Raw genomic sequence first — 14328 nt, 5'->3', positions numbered from 1 at the left:
GTTCATTTATGCTGGTCTCCTTGTAAGCTTTGCTGCTCTCCTGGATTTCCTATACACTTTTGTTATGATTATATTTGCATCTTTGCAGTTAAGCACCAGAACATCTTCAAGCCGAGATCCTGGTACTTGTAGTTCAGGTTTGAGGTGGATGAAAGAAGTTGTTCTTGGTAAACGCTCTGATTTTGCATTTCGTATGACTGTTATTGGTGACCCACGTCTTCATCTGCATGAGATTGGCATTCCAGCTGAGATTTCTCAAAAGCTCATGGTTCCATTACATGTTAATTTAGTCAACTGGAAGTTGTTGAAGGCACACGTTGAAACTTACCTTCATCAGAAGGCTGACTTCCATGTTCGAAGGAATGGACATTTAGTTCCTGTACATAGCATGAGCAGTCTTCAAGTAGGTGATACATTATATAGAAGTCTTAAAGATGGGGATGTGGTATTGGTGAACAGACCTCCATCTGTTCATCAACATTCTTTAATTGCATTCACAGTAAGAGTGCTTCCTTTGAAATCTGTAGTTTCAATAAATCCCCTCTGCTGTGTACCTTTTTCTGGAGATTTTGATGGAGACTGTCTTCATGGGTTTGTTCCACAGTCAATTAATGCTAGGGTAGAGTTGCAGGAACTCATGGCTTTGGACAGGCAGTTAGTAAATGGACAAAATGGTCAACCAATTGTTTCCTTGAGCAATGATAGTCTGACTGCAGCCCATATGGTAATCAAATGTGGAACCTTATTTGATAAGGTTCAAATTCAGCAATTGAGCATGTATTGTCCTGGACCCTTGGAAGAACCGGCAATTGTGAAAGCACCCCGACTAAATGGCTCTTGTTGGACAGGGGAGCAATTCTTCAGCATGCTTCTGCCATCAAATTTAAAATACAGTAATGGTACAAATGGTATCTTAATCTCCAATGGTGAGCTTCTAATATCTTCACAAGATTCTGGCTGGCTTCGTAATTCTGGTAGCAGTCTTATTTCTCATTTATTTGAAGGTGGGCCCTCTGTCATTCTTGACTATCTTTTTTATGCCCAAGGAGCTCTTTCTCAATGGATATCAGATACTGGGTTAAGTGTTTCTCTGTTAGATGTATATCTATCTCCTAATATGCTGTCAAGACTTAAGATGATGGAAGAAGTAAGTTGTGGGCTTGCAGATGCAGAATATCTTTCTTATATTACACATTTGATGGCGAAGTCTGAAGTTGAATGTGATACTGCAATTGCTGATACTAAATACAGAGTATTTGCTAAAAGTGCTACTTCTAATAGAAACCTCCCTAGCTTAAGTCAAGATTTTGGGCATGCCTTCAAGAGAATGTATCATGATATTGTAAAAGTCATCCTTGAACATGCTGATAAGAAGAACTCCATGTTGATGATGGTAGGAGCTGGTAGTAATGGGAGTATTCAGAAACTTGTTCAACAGGGTGCTTGTCTTGGGTTGCAATCAATAAGAGATGCTTCTTCATATAGAGTTCGATTTGGGCTTCCTGATTGTCAGTGGAGTCTGTTGAAGGCTTCTCAGCTGCATCCATGTGCTGAAGATCGCATTGATTGCAGTCATGAACACACGCCATTTGCTGTTGTTAGGAGCTCATTTCTTATGGGTTTAAACCCTTTGGAGTGCCTTATGCATTCATCATCTATCCGTGGTGGCAGTTTCAGTGATAATGCTGATGTGCCTGGGACTCTGTCTAGAAAGCTTATGTTCTACATGCGAGATCTTCTTGTTTGTTATGATGGAACAGTCAGAAGTGCATACGGGAATCAGGTGATACAATTTTCCTACAAGAACTATGGGTACACTCCACATCAAAATGATGGGGTATGTTACCTAGAGAAAGATTTCAATCCTTCACCTCCTAAAGAACAAAAGAGATGTGTGAGTGCCAGAATTGGTGGTCACCCAGTTGGTGCATTGGCTGCATGTTCACTTTCAGAAGCTTTATATGGCGCTTTGGATCGGCCAACCAATTCAACAAGTTGTTCACCACTGCTAATGTTTAAGGTAACTTGTGGTCTTGTTTCACTTCTCTGGTTTTGTACTAGTTCTATGTTTCTATATGTTCCCTTGTTTCTGTTAAAATATGTATATATATACATATACTTATATATATACATTCGTATATATATATATATATAAGTATATATATATACAGTTTCCTTTTTAGTGAAATACCCGATAGGGGTATTCTTGTAAAACCACAATGTATTTTTTCTTTTTTTCTTTTTTACTTTTTCTCTTTTTCTTTTTACTTTTTTCTTTTTCTTTTTTTCCCCTTTTTGTAAGACCACAAGGGCCCCACACTTGTAGTCGTTGGGGCTCCCAACGACTACAAGGGAGCCCCTTGTGGTCCCTTCTTTGAGTCTCCCTCCTCTATAAATAGAGGAGGTATTCTCCTCTTGTAAGCATTGGGTTTTCACCCTTCTCTTCCTTTCTTCAATCAATCCAACTTATGACTTTAAGTCATTTTCTACTTTTGAGAGTTTTGTGTGTGCACTTTTAGTGTTTGTGTTCTTGGCTCTTGAGGTCACTCTTAAAGAGTGCTTTTTACTCCATTGGAGCTTCCGCCTCTTTTCATTACATGGTATCAAAGCTCGGTTGGTGATTGGGCTTCTCTTTATTATCTTGGAACGTGTGCCTCTCAAATTTTAAGAAGGATTTGGTGCCGATGGAACATGATTCTAAAGTGGAGCTTTCTTTTAAGCTAAATGGGTCCAACTATCTCATGTGGGCCTCCGCGATGGAAAATCATCTAAGAGGTAAGAAACTTTGGGGTTTTGTTATGGGAACTACTCCCGAACCCTCTCTTGTTCTCACTAAAATCGAAAATGAGATTGAAAAAGCTTTAGATGACGATGAGCGCATCAAAGCTATCAATGACCATCAATTCAAAATTGATGATTGAGAAAGTAATCATGCCAAATTTTTGGCATGGTTTATGAACAATGTTGACCTTAAAAATTGTGCTAATATTGCCAAATTTAGAAGGGCCAATGAGGCATGATTTTTTTTTAAGGGTATGTATACCCAAAAGGATCTTGCTCGACAATTTTTTTGTCAAGAAAAAATCCATTCCACCAAACAAATGGATATGAGTGTCCGAGACTATTTTAGCTCTCTAACCCCTCTTTGGGATGAACTTGCTCTTCTTGAGCCTAAATGGGTGGCTCCAGAAGATAATGAATTAAGAAGGGAACAAATTGAAAATGAGCACTTCTTTCAATTTCTTCATGGTCTTCGCTCGGAATTTGAACAAGTTAGGGCATCTCTTCTTCATAGAAGCAAAGCCCTACCTATTGAAGATGCCCTCGCCGAAATATGCCAAGAGGAAACTCGACTTGGCTTAAGCATTAAAAATGATGAAGTTTTGGCCGTTACTAGGCCCGAATTAAATGTTAAAGTCTATAGACCTCCTCACTTTAACAAAAATAGTAATGGGCCTAGAAAGGGAATAATATGCCATTATTGTAATGAACCGGGACACATTAGACCAGTTTGTCCCAAACTTAAAGGAAAAGTAGCCGCGGTTAGAGAAAATTCTCCAAAGAAGGAAGAAGAAAATGCCAAAGAGGGAGATATCAAAGAGACCCTTAATCATATCTCCGAAGTTCTCCAACATCTTCTCAAGACTTCTTCCTCAACATTCGGAGCCGCCATCGCCTATTCTTCATCACCTTCAGGTATGTGGATACTAGACTCCGGTGCTTCTTTTCATATGACATCTCATAAAAACTCTCTTTCAAATGTTTTTTCCGAACCCATATCCTCTTATGTTTCAACGGCCGATGGAACATCATTGAAAATTGAAAGTATTGGAGCGCTTGATTTTAAAAATTCTCAAAATTTTTTCGTTCCTAAAGCAAGAATCGTTCCAAAAATTAATTTAAATCTTTTTTCCGTTTCTCAAATCACCGATCATGGATGTCAAGTCTCTTTCTCACCTAAAGATTGCACCGTGCAGGATCTCCAGTCAGGGAAGCTGATTGGGCAAGGCCATAGAAGGGGTGATCTCTATTTTATGGACTTTTTGACTCTTCCATCTAAATCATCTTGCAATCTTGTAAAAGACAAAAGTATTGGAATTTGGCATGAGAGACTTGGTCATCCAAATTTTGTAAAAATGTCTCTTTTTCTGTTTTTGAACAATACTTGTAAAGACAATCACATGACTTGTAAAGATTGTATTTTTGAGAAATCTAAAGCTACTCTATTTCCTCAAAGAAGTTACTTTACCACTAGGCCATTTGAACTTGTTCTTTCCGATGTGTGGGGACCTTCCCCTATTTTGTCTAAAGGAGGATTTTCGTATTATGTGGTCTTTATTGATGACTTCACTCGATTCACGTGGATTTACTTCCTAAGTCGCAAATCCGAAGTTTTCTCCTTCTTTAAAGAATTCCATGCAATGGTTAAAAATAAATTTTTGGGAAATCTATCTATTCTTAGGTCCGATTCGGGAGGCGAATATATGTCCAATGATTTTCAAAGCTATTTAAAAGAAAATGGAATTTGTCATCAACGTTCTTGTCCCAACACTCTGCAACAAAATGGTCTTGCGGAAAGAAAGCATAGACACATAATAGAAACGACAAGAACGTTATTAATTTCAAAAAATATCCCAAAATCCTTTTGGGCCGAAACGGTTCTAACCTCAATGTATCTTATCAATAGAACCCCTTCATCCTCTTTGAAAAATCTTTCTCCATTTGAAAAACTTTACAATATGTCTCCCGATTATAAAAGACTAAGGATTTTTGGATGTAAATGCTTTGTTCTAACTCACAAAAATGAGACTTACTCCTAGGGCTATTGAATGTATTTTCTTGGGATATGGCGAAAAACAAAAAGGTTATAGATGTTTTGACATACTCAAAAACAAACTTTATATCTCAAAAGATGTCACATTCCTAGAAGAAGAAAATGGTTTTTCGCACCAACCAAATGAAAATATTGATTATTCTTTTTTATTTGACTTATTGTCTCAAGAAAACATCATAGATGATCATATTGATCCTAGTGAACCCCTTGGTGAAAATCATTTTGAACATCCAAATGATGATAAAAACTTAGAAGAAAATGTTTCAAGACAAATACAAGTCTACTCTAGAAGGAATGAAAAAAATCCTCCTTGTGCCCTTGAAAATTTTTCTCAAAGTGAGTCAATCGAAGAGACCTCTCAAAGAAAATCAAATCGGATTTCCAAAATACCCAATAGATTTGTTTCTTATGATTCTTTTTCTCCTAACTTTAGAGCATGCCTACTTGCTCTTCACTCCTTTCATGAACCATCTCATTACAATGATGCTAAACAATATGCTCATTGGAATGAAGCTATGGACCTAGAACGTAATGCTCTTAAAAGGGCGCAAACTTGGGAAATCGTTGATCCTCCCAATGACAAGAAACTCATTGGATGTAGATGGGTTTTTAAAGTTAAAACTAAGAGTGATGGTTCATTGGAAAGATATAAGGCTAGGTTGGTAGCCAAAGGATATGCCCAAGAGTATGGGGTAGATTATGATGAAACTTTTGCCCCAGTTGCTCGAATGACTAGTGTTCGAGCTCTTATTGCTATAGCTTCTGTTAAAAAATGGCCAATCTTTCAACTTGATGTCAAAAATGCCTTTTTGAATGGTAATTTAAATGAAGAAGTTTATATGGAACCTCCTTCAGGTATGAATTTAAATGAAAAAATTTTGAAATTAAAAAAGGCTTTATATGGACTTAAGCAAGCTCCTAAAGCTTGGTATGATAGGTTTAGTAATGTATTAATCAATTTAGGATTTTTCTCCTGCTATACTAACACTGCACTTTTTGTTAAAAGGACAAGTAACTCCATTATTATGCTTCTACTGTATGTTGATGATATGATCATCACTGGGAATGACAAAAAGGGAGTAAATGATGTAAAGTCTATGCTAAAAGAAACTTTTGATATGTTTGATCTTGGATATTTGAGATATTTTTTAGGGATTGAAGTGGCTTATTCTCCGCGAGGATACATCCTATCTCAAATGAAATTAGCTGCAGAAATTTGTACCAAATCAGGAATATCTGATGAAAAGAAAGTTGAGACTCCCGAAGTTATTAATGCGAAACTAAGACTTGGAGATGATGTTCTTCTTGAGGATCCAACCCCCTACCGTCAATTAATCGGATCTCTCACCTATCTATCCATCACACGTCCAGATATAGCTCATGCGGTTCATGCAGCAAGCCAGTTTCAGCATGCACCTACTTCGGTTCATATGGCGGCCGTAATGAGAATTGTGCGATATATCAAAAATACTATATCCAAGGGACTCTTCTTATCCTTTTCCTCATCTCTTGACTTAACTGCTTTTACTGATGCTGACTGGGGAGGAAATCCCAATGATTGTATCTCAATAACGGGTCTTTGTATTTTTTTAGGTGAATCCCTCATTTCGTGGAGATGCAAGAAGCAGCAGAAGGTTTCACTGTCATCCACTGAAGCTGAATATCGGGCCATGACAATGACAACTATGAAAATCGTATGGCTCAGGAGTCTCCTTGGTGACATGGGCGTCCACATTTCCACTCCCACCAAGCTCTGCTGTGATAACAAAAGTGCGATATACATTGCCAGCAATCACACCTTTCATGAGCGAACCAAGCATATCGAAATGGATTGCCATTATGTTCGAGACAAATATCTCAGAGGGACTATCTCATTACCATATGTCACTTCAGAGTATCAACTAGCTGACTTCTTCACCAAGGCGCTCCCAACTCCACTGTTTCTTCTTAGCAAACTTTCGGTCATCTCCCCGTAAAGTTTGAGGGGGTGTGTTAAAATATGTATATATATACATATACTTATATATATACATTCGTATATATATAAGTATATATATACATATATGTATATATATACAGTTTCCTTTTTAGTGAAATACCCGATAGGGGTATTCTTGTAAAACCACAATGTATTTTTTCTTTTTTACTTTTTCGCTTTTTCTTTTTACTTTTTTCTTTTTCTTTTTTTCCCCATTTTGTAAGACCACAAGGGCCCCACACTTGTAGTCGTTGGGGCCCCAACGGTTAGATTTCTGACCGTTGGGGCTCCCAACGACTACAAGGGAGCCCCTTGTGGTCCCTTCTTTGAGTCTCCCTCCTCTATAAATAGAGGAGGTATTCTCCTCTTGTAAGCATTGGGTTTTCACCCTTCTCTTCTTTTCTTCAATCAATCCAACTTATGACTTTAAGTCATTTTCTACTTTTGAGAGTTTTGTGTGTCCCCTTTTAGTGTTTGTGTTCTGGGCTCTTGAGGTCACTCTTAAAGAGTGCTTTTTACTCCATTGGAGCTTCCGCCTCTTTTCATTACAGTTTCTATGTTCATTTATTTGATAATAGTAAGGGGAAATTTGTTGCTGGAAAATAATGCAAAGTTATTTCTTGCTCTTTGCTTGTTATTCTTGGCACTTTGTATTTGTATTACTTTTTATTTCTTTATGGGCCTTATGATTGTTTGAGAAACTGATAATGCATATGTTACTGTACATTGTCTTGTTTGGTGTACAAACATTTTTCTTCTTCTTTGTTTTACATCAAATATTATCATGGTTGCTTCCTTCTATAGGCAACTGAACAACACATAGGCAGACTATCTAAGCATGCCTATGAAGGACCTGCATATGAGGTAGTCGTTCATGCAAAGGAATAAACAAAAGCAACAAAAAGCAAATTCCTGGGTACACCTGAAAGTAATGTGGATTAGTTTAAATGACCCAAAATTTTCAGGCAGTGAGTACCATAATGTACAGGTTGTCCTACCTAATCAAAAGAACTATGACAAGCAGTGCATTGCTAAAAGTGACAGATGGGGAAAGTAAGATATAAGTTTAATGCACATAAAAGAGTCTGCTTTTCCTAGTATACATGTTATTGGAATTCAGCGATAACCCATGATCAGATAGTTGATTTTGATATCAAGAGATTTCGAGCTTGCCTTCTTTCCATTAATATATGGTCACTCCTTTCCCTTTAACCACGACCATGCCATCGTGTTTTCATTTTTTCATTAGTCTTCCCAAAAGACCAAGAAGATATCCTAGAATTCTTGTGAAAAGTGAAGTTTATTTCCATAACATAATACCCTATTTTCTCTAATTGTGGGCTTTAATTCAATTTCAATCATAACGATTTATATAAAAGTCAAACCGAAGCCCTTATCTGCCCAAATGTTGTAAAGGGTCTCGGATCTCCATAAACAAAAATAATTTTTAATAATTAAATTATAAGAGTTTTTCTCCTGAACATTTAAAACAAAGTAATGATATGTACAGATAGAACTTAAAAAAATATAAACCAAAGAAAAATATAAGCTTTGAATATGTAGAATTTTGGACACATCCATAAAATTTTGAAATTTGTACTGAAATCTTGGAGCTGACTTTTTTTATTCTTCAGGTGTTTAAATTTTTAACTAACTTTAATGGGTTCAAATAGGGGGGTATTTTCTTATTTACATGTAACAACTTAAGTAAATGTCTGCTAAAATGATATTATGTGTAAATAAGTTAAAAGGTTAGGGACAAAATTGTAATTTTAACCCATGGCCCAACCGACCTAGGCTCTTTATTTTTTGCTGCCTTACCTCCTCTATAAATGCCCCAAGGGGTTAGGAGAAGGAGAAGAAAAGAGAAGGTAGAGGGGCTAAGGGTGATGACAACAAGGCGACTTGTGGTGCTTCACATCTGATAGGTAATTAATTAATTATAGTTTTGAAATTTAGATTTTAAATTTGTCTTAGTAGTAATTGAAAATTTAGGTTTTAAATTTGTCTTAGTAGTAATTAGTTGTGATCTTCCATAGTTAGAGTAAGATTTTTGTTAAATTAGTTTCATAAGTAGGTATTTACAACATTCTATAATCAAGGATATATTTTTCTTAAATTAATTATGAAGTACTTATGACCTTTTTCAAAAACCATTAGATTTTGACAATTACTTCAAAAAGTAATTAGCTCAAATTTCTGAATTTTATTATTGTTTTAATTGTATGCACATTTCTATTTTGTTTTGATATATTCCCTCTTTGAGTCAGAAAATCAGATTTAATATTGAAAATCAAATGAAATTTTATTTCAAGTGATTTGAAAATCTTTGATTCTAAAAGAATGCTGTTCTTATTAAAATTAAGTATTTGGCTTTAAATGCTTGTTTGCATAAATGAAGTCGATCCCCAACCGAATAGTATATTGAACCCCAACAACTTTATCGGGGTATGAGCCCCTTATTCATTAAGGGTAATTGGCTGGCTTGTCATTGGGATTTATTGGCCCAGTTGACTTAGTCTTGCAAAATCAAGTGGCCCTTTGACGTAATGAATAGGAAAGGCAAAATCCTCATCAGTTATTGGCTCATTGGTATTTCTCAGAGGAATGAGAAATCTTTGGCTTTTTTCAGATATCTGATGGGTGGTGAACACCACTAGCTATTATAATTGGCCCATTTGAAATATAGAGAAATTTTGTTGGCCTAATTAAAATTTAGGATTTATTGGCTGTTCAAATATTTGATGGGAATGTGAATAGGATCTAAAAAAAATGTTCTCTAAAAGTTTAAGGAAATAAGAAATTGTATAACTGCCAGTATTTGAAAAACAAGTTTCATGAATTTGCAAAAGTGATTTACAAAGTATTTTAAGATCTATTTTGCTGTTGTTTTCCATGTATCACATTTGAAAAGCAGGTCTCATAGTTCAAATGGAGTTTGCAAAAGTGATTTAAAATATATTGTTTTCTTACAAATATCTTTTCAATTGTGTAACTGTACTGCATTTAAAGAGAAAATTCTGTAGTTTAATTTTCAATGTGCATAATTGGTTTAAAAGTTAAAACTTATTGTGTGTACTTCTTGTAAATTTCTTTTCAACAAAATCTTTTTGAAAACTCTACAAATCTAACTATGAAGATTATAATTAATTGCTTACTGAGCATTATGGCTCATTAGTTGACTACTATTGTGTTAGAGTGAGAATTTTGATAGAAGTAGCAAGGATTTATGCGATGATCATAGGCTTTTTGAGGAGGATATCAACAAGAAAGTCAAGCGTCTTAACCTACAATACAGTGACTAGTCTATTAGCTTGATTTTTGGAAGACATTGTAATCGTTCTAAAGTTGTATTTTGACTTGTATTAGAGATTGTAATGAAAGTTGAGTTATTAGATAGAGTTATATGAAATGCTCTGTAAATGTTCATATTTTTTTTCTTTTTTATAAGGCTCTATCTGGTTTATTTAAGACCTGAATGAACAACCCAATCGTCACAGCCTTAGACATGACCATAGATCTTCTTTGGGGTGACAATTTTAGAAAAAATCTACAAACTATAGAAAAGTAGACAAGTCAATCTAAGCACATAAAATCTTGACATAGGCTAAAACATGAAGAGATGTTTTGCAAGTTTGACTATGCAAGGGTAAATAGTTTGTTAAAACAAGGGCTGCACAAAAAGTCCAAAGCCCTTTGCTCTAGGGCACAATCCCTATTCAAAGTTTTTCTAGGGTAAGAGATTTCCTCCTGGTTCCTTTGAAGTGTCTAGGGAACATCTCTCGTGTTTTTTTACAATTTAGCTGGCATTTCTTCATTTGAGAAAGAGGACCATGTTCATCTAGGATCCCCATAAGGTTTTTTTTTCCTTATTTCCCACTTTAATCATTTCAACCAATGCAGTACATTCAAACATCTTTTGATGAATCTCTTTGTTTTTGGTGAGGAACAATGTCATAGCTATTCTATGGTGGGATGTGTAAACCAACAGTCTCTACGAAACCCAAAAAGGAGGTCAGCAATCTTAATGCACAGACAATCAATGTGTGTTCTCCAAATATATACTATTTTGTTACATTTGTAGTACAATTTTTTTGTTTGATTTGAGTGTTAGTTCATGCACACACAAACATATACACAGATGCATGCATAACCTGATGTTCTATCAAAATCTGTTATTTCATGAACGTTCCTGTAAACATGACTTGATTATGAAGATAATTGCTCTTATGTTACATGCTTGTTTTCTTCTTAGTATCCTCACATCATGTTAGGTACTTGATCAAGGCAAACATCTTCTACCTAAGTGAGGTGTTAGGATATTAGTCTGCATTGCGAATCTCAATACTGAGCTGAACTGTTGGGGCCTTCCACTTTTCAATATTCAGATTCATATATTCTGGTTTGTTGATATTGTATATACTTCTTGCATTTCCATTCATTCTTGAAGTGGCTAGAAATTTTGATTTTGGGACCCTCTGTTCACATATACATCCAAATCGGTGCCGTGTCTACCAGGACTTTCCATTTATTTATTAGGAGAAATGGTTAATAGGAGTAAAGTTTTTGTAAATTTGACATGAACCATCCTTTTCAAATTTACAGGAGGTACTGGATTGTGGTGGTAAAAACATGGCCAGGAAATCCACTGCAACACTTTATCTGTCGGAGGAACTTGGACAGTGGAGATATGGTTACGAATATGGAGCAATGGAGATCAAGCAACATCTTGAAAGAGTTATTCTTTCTGATGTTGCTGACAGTGCCATTGTTTCGTGAGTTTGTTTATAATCTTTTTCTTTTTTCCTTTCCATTCTTGTGTGACGTCCACAAAGTAATCATCCATTATATTGCTATAGGTACTGCAAAGGCATGTATGTGATCTTTCCTAAGCAAAGACATAGCCCCTGGGTTGTTCATATCCATTTGAGCAAGGTACTATTAGCTGCTGGTGTAGGTTGGTGCATTGGTAAGATCTTCTAATATTATTTAGTGATTACTCTATGATTTTTTTGTTTCCAGGAAAGACTACAAAAAAGGGCCATGACTGTTGGCTTTATCATTAATGCACTGTATGCAAATTATGACAAGTATAGGCAAAAGGCAAGGCCTGTCCTTCCTCAGTTGCATATATTGAGCAGGTGAAGATGATTAAAATTGTTAAAGATTATTTTTTAGAGCAAGTTATTTTCATTATAAGAATATTGCTATATAGTCATATGCCTCCCTCGATGCAAAATTTGGTCCTTTAGATGCTCCTATTATATTTGTTTAGATTGTTTATGGAATTTGTGCATAAAATTACTAAAATTGTTGGTAAAGATTTATTTTAGAGTAAGTTATTTTTGTCTATAAGAATGTTGCTGTATGGTCCTATGCTATGTCACATGGATGCGGGCACGGGTGCAGGTGAGGCGATGCGGCACTTTAAAAGAACTTGGGTGCGGGGGTGCGGGAGGCTATATATATAATTATATATATTATATATATATATATATTTTAAGTTTTTAACAGTCAACACCAGTAACACTAATGTCCACTATCAGACATATTGACCGAAAGCAATCTAGGACCAAACTGTTCAAAGCAATCCAAATTGATGATTAACATCAATACAAAGACAATCTCGAGGAAGAAAACTGAACAAGTACAGATTGTTACAAGCCAACCACGTAAACAACTCTAAATGAAAATTATGCCAAAATAGCTACTTAAAAGTCTCAAAGGTAATAAAAAATCAAGACAAGGTTGATAAGCATATATAACAAACTGCATTTCATTTTGGAGAGAGAGAGAGAGAGAGAGAGAGAGTAACACAGAGGGGAAAGAGATTGAGAGAGAGAGATAGCCGAGAAGAGCGAGAGAGACGAGGGGAGAGAGATTGAGAGAGAGAGAATGCATACCTGGGTTGGAGACGGAGAGGAGGCGTCGCCGGAGTGTGGGTTGGAGACGGTGATACCTCGTCGCCGCATTGGGGTGTTGGAGAAGATGGCGCAGCGCCGGGGTCGGGAGGAGAGGGCAAAAACTTTTTGCCCTAATCCCCCACCCAGCCCATTTCATCGGGCTTTTTTTTAAGTTCAAAAAATGGACATTTATGACCCTGGGTGCGTTGACTACACCCAGGGTCGGTTTGAGCGCACTCGGTGCTGCACCCGTGTCGCGTCGCGTCGACGCAGTTGCGGCACCTGGCTGGCCGAATCCCTGTGACATAGGTCGTATGCCTCCCTGTATGCATTTGGGTCATGTAGATATAATGAAATATGCAGAAGAATCCAAGAATGCTAAAGCATTCACTATGTCCCACACGGACAAATGCAACAAGCATAAGAGAGGAAATCCACTAAGGGATATACGAAAGGCCTTATAAAAAGGCTACACACATGAAAAATAATATCACTATTATTGAAGAGGAGCTCTCAAGAGCAATACAACATACAAGGGGGGTTCCCCCTATTTATAAGAAAAGGAGACCAAAGGGGCTCCCAATAGAGTCGTTGGGAGCCCCCAACGGTCACAATTTGTGACCGTTGGGGGCCCCAACGATTCCATTGTGGGGCCCCTTTTCGGTATCTAAAATGCATTTTAAAAAATAAAAAAAATAAAAAATAAAAAATAGCAAAATAAAAGAAATAAAACAAGTACCCCTATTGGGTACTTGTGAAATGACCATAATACCCCTATCGGGTATTATGGTGAATATACATCTATATTTATATATATATAGATGTATATTATTACATATGTTTTAACACCCCCCCTCAAACTTTACGGGGGAATGACCGAAAGTTTGCCAAGGAGGAACAAGAAGCGAGGAGCAGGCAGGGCTTTGGTGAAGAAATCTGCAAGTTGATATTCTGAAGTGACATATGGCAGTGTAACTGTCCCACGAAGATATTCATCACGTACATAATGACAGTCCATTTCAATATGTTTAGTCCTCTCATGGAAAGTGTGGTTGCTGGCAATGTAGATGGCACTTTTGTTGTCGCAACAAAGCTTCGAAGCCCCGGTAATTTCGACTCCCATATCTTGAAGAAGATTTCGAAGCCACACCAGCTCCATTGTAGTAGTTGCCATAGCCCTGTATTCTGCTTCAGTAGAAGACAATGAGACTTTCTGCTGTTTCTTGCACCTCCAAGCAATTAGCGAATCTCCTAGGAAAACACAAAAGCCAGTAGTTGAGATTCGATCATTTGGGTTTCCTCCCCAGTCAGCATCAGTATAAGCTAGTAAATCTAAGGAAGAGATTGAGGATAGGAAAAGCCCTTTAGTCAAAGTATTTTTAATATATCGAATGATCCGGAGCACATCACTCATATGCACAGATGTAGGAGCATGCTGAAATTGGCTTGCAGAGTGCACAACATGAGCAATATCCGACCTGGTGATAGTCAGATAGGTGAGGGAGCCTATGAGTTGCCTATAGGACGTAGGATCATCCAGCAGAACTCCATCTTCCAGTCGTAGTTTAGCATTGATAACCTCGGGAGTCTCCACCTTTTTATCATCTGAAATC

General features: G+C 36.7%; 1 protein-coding gene across 1 annotated transcript in view; it reads left to right on the top strand.

The window, feature by feature from the left end:
* The window catches only part of LOC149842651 (DNA-directed RNA polymerase IV subunit 1-like), a 61274-nt gene that overhangs the window by 39442 nt on the left and 7504 nt on the right, over positions 1 to 14328 (top strand). The window contains exons 11-14 of the mRNA XM_090000712.1: positions 89 to 2020; positions 11418 to 11587; positions 11672 to 11747; positions 11835 to 11953. Coding sequence (XP_089856838.1) covers positions 89 to 2020; positions 11418 to 11587; positions 11672 to 11747; positions 11835 to 11953 — 2297 coding nt within the window. The remainder of the gene's footprint in view (positions 1 to 88; positions 2021 to 11417; positions 11588 to 11671; positions 11748 to 11834; positions 11954 to 14328) is intronic.

This window comes from Nuphar pumila, chromosome 3 (genome assembly GCF_984573655.1).
Source record: "Nuphar pumila chromosome 3, dmNupPumi1.hap1.1, whole genome shotgun sequence".
Taxonomy (NCBI): domain Eukaryota; kingdom Viridiplantae; phylum Streptophyta; class Magnoliopsida; order Nymphaeales; family Nymphaeaceae; genus Nuphar; species Nuphar pumila.
The sequence above is the reverse complement of the archived record's forward strand: the minus strand, read 5'-3'. Positions and strand labels throughout refer to the sequence as shown.